Below are 8,800 nucleotides of genomic sequence, written 5' to 3' on the forward strand. Positions count from 1 at the left end.
TTTCATTAAAAACCTTTTAATTTTATCAGAGGTTTCGTTAATTTCGTTTAATATTCGTAAATTAGAATATCATTCGCTATGAGCCTCTTGTGCTGCAAAATATAATTGTAAAATACATAGTACTATACGAAACAGCGCATTCTTACCTACCATACAACGATAAAACACGTAATATGAATAAATGAAAACCCAAGATTACAACATTAGAATACGATCGCCTAAGAAACTCAACCTTATTATATTTCAAAAATTCCTTTCCCATAAAACACGAACTTCCTTAATACACTTACGGTTCCCTTCGAAATAATTCCAATTTCTGTTTCGTAAACCGTAAACAGCCTACTCTACCGTACCTACCGCTTCACCGAAATAATCCAAGAAAACGTCGTTTCAATAACCACGATCATCCAAAGAGAATCACTCGAGAAACCACCAAAAACCCCGTTGTGCAAGAAGCGAGCGTAGGATATCCATGTTCCTTGATCGATGCGGCTAAAAACGATCGTTGTAAATAATACGCGACTCTTAGAAAAAGCAGTAATAACAGGATAGATTTCGATACAACGAATAGGTATATACGGGTGCGTGCATCGTGCAAATAAATACTCGGCCAAGGGATGCAGAAAGGAAAGAAGGGTTGAAGCTGTGCCAGTCACGGAAGAACCTCGCTGGTACGTGGAGTAAGTGCAATAATACCAGATTATTTGCATCGCAAAGCCGTGCGTATGGGTAAACACAATATTCGCTCTCTGCTCGGCTCTGTGAACCGATAGTGCGCTCAGGTAGATACGCATCTGTCTATATCGTTCTCCATGTCTCTCTGTCTCACCCCATTTCGACTCCCTTTCACTCTCTTCGTTCCACCAATAGATTCATCGTTCTCTCTTCTGTTCACCTTCTCTTCGGTCCCTTCCTCTCTTTCTCACCTTTATCGTGTTTCGTGTCTATCATCGTGTTCCTCTGTCTCACTTACTCGATCCTCGTCTCTGTCTCTCGTGATCTGTTTCGTGTCCCGTCTTCGTTCCTCTCTCTATGTACCACCGCGGCGTAATACAGATTCTATTTGAGCTGCCTGAGGGAAGTTAACTCGTGATGCGTGCAGCTCGGCTCGCTCTGTTGGCGATACTACGGATCCCATCGTTCTCCATTTCGAGGCTGCAAATCCAAGAACCTAGCCGGGATCTCGCGACCTGCACGGCTACTCCTATTAGGCTCGCTATCGTTCGATTTTGTGGAAACGACGCGTCTGAAGAATTTCTTTCTTTTATTCCCGATTTGTGATAGTTGGCGAGGTTTTCAGGTTTTATTGATCGGGCGAGAAATTCATAGGGTATTGTGATTTTTACGTTGTATGTGGTAGTATTGTAGTATTTATGAGGAGCTATGTGACTCGTAGATCGCGTTGTATTGCACAAAGGAATTAGTTTCGTAGTACTACGTTATTATTTTAGACACTGCTTCAGTCAAAGTTTTATAGCATTGGTAACAAAGAAGTTACTGAAATACTGTATAATAGTGTTAATACTAATTTCAAATACTAATTGGGTCCTCCTTTTTACAAAACTCTTGAAAAAGAATAATTTCCATTTAGATGCTAATTAGAGTTACGAATCTCACTTTGTCTCATTTACGATTGTTGTCGATACTATTTGAAACGTTATTTCAAGCTAATTAACACCATATTTCCATCCTTTTCTGAGTTTCACCATCGAAATGATCCAAAGCTCTTTATAATATTGCACTAATCCTGTTTCAAATTTTACGTCGGCTATGCCTCTATATAATCTCCATCCTCCAAAACTAACTACCATTTATCTCTTAATTCCATTAATAAATTATTCCAAAGTCCTACATTATCGCTCTATTACTTCAAACATTATTTCATACTAATTCCAACGAAATTCTCTAAAAAAAGAATAACTTTTATCTTTACTTGAATTCCACCGATAAAATATTCGAAATCTCTCCGCCGTTGTAACACCATACCGATGTTGCATATGTCAAGATACTTCCCATGGAACCTTTGCAGAATTTACTAAAAACAAATCCGTTCGTTTCTCAATCTCACTAACGAAATATTTTCAATTCCTGATTCACATCCAAACTCTACCAACAAAATATTCTAAAGCGCTTACTTCTACGCTGTCACATCAATCGAACCTGTCTCATGATCTACTTAAATCAAGCCTCTACAAAATTTCAAAAAGCATTTCACCCTTCCTCGAACTTACCGACAAAATATCCAAATCCTTTGCCAGACATTCACCCCATAACCCTCGTGCATAAGAACCAAAGGCAACACGTCTACACTGCGGAAGTTGCAGGTGAGCGAGAACATTTGAAAACGGGTATCGATACCTCTAGAGAGAGAAAGAGAGAGAGTGAGAGAGTGAGATGGGGGGAGGGGGAATCTGTACAGGCAGGTTCTATTAGTACGTAACGCCTGGTCCTTTTGCCGTGCCGCTCAAAGCAAAGCAGCCCCCGGAGTGTTACAATTTCGCCCTCTCTCTACCCCTCCAGGTCCGCCTCGAAAGTCCCTTTATCTATCCCGCTATTTTCCTAACTCCGACGTCCCCTCCGGGGGTTTCTCCTCGTTCGTGGTGACGACAACGATTCCTCTTCTCTCCTGAAGGAGGATGTGGAGGGAGCGCGCCGGATCCGCCGGAATACCGGCCGTTGGAGGGGTGGTAGAGCCGGAGCACTACCGCCACCCCTTCATCCCCTTTTTACGAGAGGTTGAAATGCCCGCCCATTGGTCCGCCCATGTAGGACCAAAGCAGTCACTTCGAATCAATTCGACCTACGATTTCGCCTCGTAGACGGTCCTACACGGCGCTGGCACACTCGCAACCGCGCATCATAAGCTTCGACCGCATTTCGTACACCTAACCTCGTCAAACGTGATCTATCGCGTAGAAACGCTCGCTCATGGACTCTCTAGATAATCGACACCTAGTGCGGCTACTGGTGTCCTCCGGCAATTGACGATTGAAATTTATTCGAACAGTTGGAAGAATCGTTGTTGTTTTCCACTTTCTTTGTGATTTATTTTCATTTTCTTTTTTCGTCGTGTCGGATTTGGACCGAGAGTGATTCTGTAAGGAGAGATTGGTTACATCGAACAAGGGAGAAGTGACTTGTTGTTGGAAACTGATAGATTAGGGAGATCGTAGTATTTTAGGGAAAATCGAAGCGTGCTCGATGAGGGGGCATGAGGGGCAATCGTGATGATTAGCGAATATCGCAAGATCGTTAGCAATAAAGTGGAGTGCGTCACTAGCAGCCGTCATCCTTGAGATAGAGTGAGTGGGTGACACGGAGAAGAAGAGTAAAAAGAAAAATGCTCGTTATCGTTGTGGAAACAAACTATTAGCGTAAGATAACAATTCGTACGGAGCTCGTGTGTGTGACAGTTGCCTCGCGAAAACATGTCGAAAGAGAAATGCTCGCGCGATTTCGTTCAGTGCTTTTGAACTTCGACGGACAACCTACATTTATACCTCGTTAAAAAATTTAAGTAGAACAAACGAAAGAATATTTCAAGAGAGTGCAGGAAGTACACATTAGCGCGTACAAATATTCACGAAAGCGAACCCTCGTCGGTGAAATAAGACAAGAACACCATGAACACGAACAACAAAGAGTATCTTCACCTACTTCCAAAGAACCAGAGAAACTAAAGTTTCAAAAAGAAAGACAGAAAAAAATAGGCTTAAATGTGCCCATGAAGCGATCACGATGGAACCGCGTGGGATGATGATGTCGAACCTGTCGTGCGACGGCTGCGCGGACAGCGACCGCGACTCTGACAGCAGCAGCATGATCGTGGACCCGGTGAGTCTGGACAAAAACGACCTGTCACCGTCCCAGTCATCGTCCAGCCCAATCATCCCGAGTTCTCCAGTCCCGCAGACCACCGCGTCCTCCAGAAACCGTGGTGGAAGTCGCAGCAAAAAGAACTATTCGATGATGTCGGCCAACAGTCAACAAAAGAACAACTCGTCCGGCCAAGCATCGTCCTATAACAACGACAAAATGTCCTCGTCTTTGATCAAGCCACCTTATTCTTATATAGCTCTCATTACAATGGCGATTCTTCAGTCGCCACAAAAGAAACTGACATTGAGTGGAATCTGCGAGTTCATCATGTCACGGTTCCCTTATTACCACGACAAGTTCCCAGCCTGGCAAAACTCTATCAGACACAATTTGTCCCTGAACGATTGTTTCATTAAGATACCACGTGAGCCAGGAAATCCTGGAAAAGGGAATTACTGGACCCTAGACCCATTGGCCGAGGACATGTTCGACAATGGGAGCTTCTTGCGTCGCAGAAAGAGGTACAAGAGGCCTCCGCCGCATTATGTACTCCGAGACAGGGCGATTATGGCGACCTTCGCCATTTGCGGCGATCGAGGACCTTGCCCTGGCGGCGGCGGTGGTCATCCCGGTGCTCTGACCTATCCAAGCGCCGCGTATCTGTCTCCGCCACCCGGTCTTCCCCTGCTTGACTTCTCCCCGTCGACCTTGGAAGCTCTGAAGCTTGGCGGCTTCCTGGAACCGCCTCCACCACTGTACAAACCGGTTCCGATCACGGCTCCACCGATCAGACAAATCGATCCCGCGCCAACGAGGACCACCACGATACCGAGCAGCCATCCGCCGGCTGACAAGAAGAGGAACTTCAGTATTGACGCTCTGATCGGTAAACAGGCGGCAAACGATCAGAATTGTGGCGGGCTGTTGGATCTCAGCCCGTCGGAGCATAGGGAGATCAGGAGTCAGGCGTCGGCTTTCTCTCCTCTCGTTTAGAGGATTTGTTTGATCGAGTTTTTCGACATTCTTTCTGACTGGCACTCTGCATTGGCCGGATCTCAGTTAAATTCTCAATTTTTCTTGGAGATTCCGGTTTTCGGAGAAGATTGCAGTTTTCCAAGGGAACTTCAGTGGACAGGGAAGGAGAGATCGTGGAGAATGTTTTCGACATTCGTGATGGATTTTGGGTGATGAAGAAGCGGTTACAGACTGTAAAGGCGAATGGAAGGGAAGAGGAAAATTTATAGAAAAGAGCATTGGAGAAGCAAAGAACTTTTCACTTCCGCGTTATTATCAGAAATCAAAAGTATATGGAAGAATAGTGATACGTACTATGGAGAGTGATAAAATAGCTAGATACCAAAGGAAGAGAAGCGACGGAACCAAAGATTTCAACTTCGACAAGTACTTGTGTAAAAAAAGACAAGAAAAAAAGAATGAGAGAAAGAGAGAGAGAGAGAGAGAGAGAGAGAAGAACGAACGGACGAAAGAACGAGTCGAAATAATTGTAAAAAGGTGTAGTGCAATAGTGTAGTGGTTTAAGTACGAGAAAAGATCCCCTTTGGTCGTGTCGAAACGATTCTTAGCGACTGTACGGCGTCGTCACGAACAATCGATTCCTCGCGAATCGAACTTCATAATTTTCCATCCTCTCTGTTTCAACCCCATTTATTTTCACATATTTTTTCTTTCCTCCGTGCTCTATTCTTAGCCGGAGGCTTCTTAAACGATAGATTAATATCTCGGCACTGTAAATATACACACGTACACACGTATACACACGTATGCACACGACAGACACATGCACACGCACATCCTCGAACAAATCTTTGCTCAGCTTTCTATTGTTTGCGCGAGTGTGAGAGAAAAAGAGAGAATGCGCGAGTGAAAGGGTAGGAGAGGGTGGCAGAGAGCGATAGAGAGGGGAGGTCAGTTCTCTTCATCGGATTTAATATAAAGCTCGGGCCGGGTTTTCGGTCAAGTAGACGTTTTAGTGTACATAGCGCTGTACGAAAAAAATAAAAAGAAATACACACACATATAGGGGATGCTCGCGTTCCGTACTACGAAACATATACGTGTACCTTTGATTCTCGTGTTCGATCCTCGATACGGGAGGTTTTGATAGCGAAAACGCGTGCAACGATTCGCAAAGATCCAGCCTTATCGAGTTTTATTGTCTTACGAAACTGCACATCTTTAACCGGCGTGCGAGTAACGCGAGCTTTGAAACACAATCCTTTCGTTTCTCTGGTTTATTAACAAACGATTTACGCGGAGAAACTTTGGACTAATCGACTTGATACACTGTTCGAAACATTAGATTGGGAAATTAGTGGTCGATTCGTGTCTGTATTGGTTATCTTTGTTTATCCGACTAAGAAGAATTCGTTGTCAATTACATGCAAATTTGTTTTTAGTAATTTACTGCCTCGTTTATATTGTAGAAAACATCGTAGCGCTTTGAAAAATGTAGATTGTCTGGAAGCAAAATTTTGCGACGAAGATTTTCGAAAAGCTCAAAAATATAGGAATACGTGGCAATAAATTCGAAGAATAGATAAAAAAATAATAAGATGTTAGATTTTAATTCGATTGGATTCTGTGGAATTATTTCTAACGCACAGGAATGGATACCATTGTTCATATTGGAATTATCTCAATATTATTCTTATTGTGAAAGACTTGCACCGGTAATTTTTTATTTAAAGATACACGAACATAGTGGCATGCTATTCTAGGAAATGTAATCCTCATCGCGATAGAGGAACAATAATCATTGCCATAGTTACGTAATGAACACAGACACATTTCAATCCATTTATTTGCCATTTATTGCACAGCAACCTAACAATTAGAAGATTGGCGATATTTTGAGAGCTGCTTCATCGTTTGATGAGGTTTTTAGCGGTTTCACGAGATTAAACGTTGCGTTACGAAATCTTTGTTTTTCTCTTTTATAATTGACTCTTTTTTCCGAGCAGTGTATGAAGCAAACGTTGATGTAAGATCATAATGGTCCGAATCCTTGAAAATTTCTTTAGAAATTAAATGCTACTGTACAAATGTTTATTCCAAGGAATTAATTATTTATATAAAATCGAAGATACAGACGAAGGAAATCGAAGGAAAATCGAAGACTTCGGCGAAGTGAACTTTCCAATTTCCATATATTAACGCCAGAAAGTTGCTAGATACAGTGCAAAATTGATTATCACTTAAGAAACATGTTTCCGAAAGTACCACTACGCAATCTATTGGGAAATTAATAAACAAATCAAATTGCCAATATCACAAGTGTAATTCGCACAATTCTCAACCGAAATTCTTTTCTATTCGCTGTACTAAGAAACAAGTTACACAAAGAATACTTTATGCTGTAGGAAATTATAATTGAGGGGTTGAAATCGTAAATGACTCGTAGACGTTATATTTTTAATAAAAAAAATATTCGCTTCTATTAATTTTACCATTTGCACAATTTATCACACCTATGAACACTATAGACTTTCAGCGTTTATCAATTTAATAGATTTAGAAAAAGAATAAATTGCGTATAAGGAATTGTTTTTCATTAGTTACATTTTATTTGTATTACACGCCATTCTTCTATCTTTTAAAAACGATTGATTTACGATCACAGCTCTAGAAGCTACAATAAATTATTTTAATACTGATAACTTTCCTCCTCTTATTCTACGTGAAATTTATATTTCCTCTTAATAGAAAAATCGACTTAGATCCTTTGTTGGTACCAGCGTCATTTGCCGTTTCAATTCCTCAAATAGAGATTTTAATTTCGCAATGACACACAGTGAAGAGAATATTTCTTCGGAAATTTTTCTCGTTCGCTGTTCGATGAAAGATTTTCCATAAAAGATTTTCAAAAGAAGATAATTACGCGCAAATAATAGGAGCAAAAAAAAAGAAATGCGAAACGACAGTTCGACGAAAATTCGTCGATGATTTTTAATACAGAAACAGCGTGTTTCAGTCTGTTTTCGAGCGTTTTTAAACGTGCATAAGACGCATGTACAGGGATCCACGGAAAAAGAGAATGGAATAATTTACAATTAATCCCTGCAAAGATACGCATCCATGACGATTACGTATGTGTTGGTCTACCTACGCGTGTACATACCAGCCGCTAGTGAATTTTCCTCGAACGTGTACGATGATGATTGTCAGATAAGAATTATTGCAGGAGAACGTAACAGCGCAGCGTAACGTTTGTGCAACGAATCCGGTCGTATTTATATTTCGTTGATCGAAAAGCAGGTTAAGTATGTTTAGGAATTTCGTTAATTAAATACCAACTGGATTTTTATCGAACGACGCTATGGTTTGGTTCTTACAATTGCTTACAAATATTCTAACGAATAAAAGTATCGAACGATATGTACAAATTGCTAGTTTGCTTTTATTAACGCGTCCCGTGCCGTGGAGAATAGATAATTTGTAATTAAAAAGTTTGAAAATTCTATAGTTTAATTAATTAATTTTAAGGAGTAAATTGAAAAACTTGATATTTAATGTAATATCGAAGATAATATAATGGGGAATAATATTGAAAAGAATTCAAAAGTATTGCAAGATACTTCATGGCATCTAAGAATGGTATTCAAAATCGCTCAAAGAGATCTAAACATTCTATCGAAGATTATTCTATGAAGGTTTTCAGGAATACAATAGCAAACGATATTTTGCAAGCATTGCAAAAGTATTCAAGAATAATATTCAAAGTTATTCAAGAATAATATTCAAAGTTATTCAAGAGTATCAAATAAAAAATACTATTTGAAAACGTTGAAAAATGGATATCCAAGAATATACAGAAATACTTAACAGTTATATTCAATGATAATGTTCAATGATACGAAAAAATAGTGTTAGGAAGCGCTGAAAACCTTCGAAGAATAATATTTAAAAATACTCAAAATCATTCAATTATAAATACAGAATATCGTAAATACACTCACAGATA

The 8,800-nt window shown here is 40.4% G+C and overlaps 1 protein-coding gene across 1 annotated transcript; it reads left to right on the top strand.

Moving 5' to 3' along the window:
* The first annotated feature begins 2,670 nt into the window (after positions 1-2,670).
* Positions 2,671-8,222, top strand: LOC139987179 (forkhead box protein D3-A). The gene has a single exon (XM_072003131.1). The coding sequence runs from the start codon at positions 3,739-3,741 to the stop codon at positions 4,810-4,812; it is 1,074 nt and encodes a 357-aa protein (XP_071859232.1). The 5' UTR covers positions 2,671-3,738; the 3' UTR covers positions 4,813-8,222.
* The last annotated feature ends 578 nt before the right edge of the window (positions 8,223-8,800 follow it).

This window comes from Bombus fervidus, chromosome 5 (genome assembly GCF_041682495.2).
Source record: "Bombus fervidus isolate BK054 chromosome 5, iyBomFerv1, whole genome shotgun sequence".
Taxonomy (NCBI): domain Eukaryota; kingdom Metazoa; phylum Arthropoda; class Insecta; order Hymenoptera; family Apidae; genus Bombus; species Bombus fervidus.

Bases quoted from the DNA above. Each gene is read 5' to 3' on its own strand.
- LOC139987179 (XM_072003131.1), top strand. From the start codon at position 3,739: ATGGAACCGCGTGGGATGATGATGTCGAACCTGTCGTGCGACGGCTGC.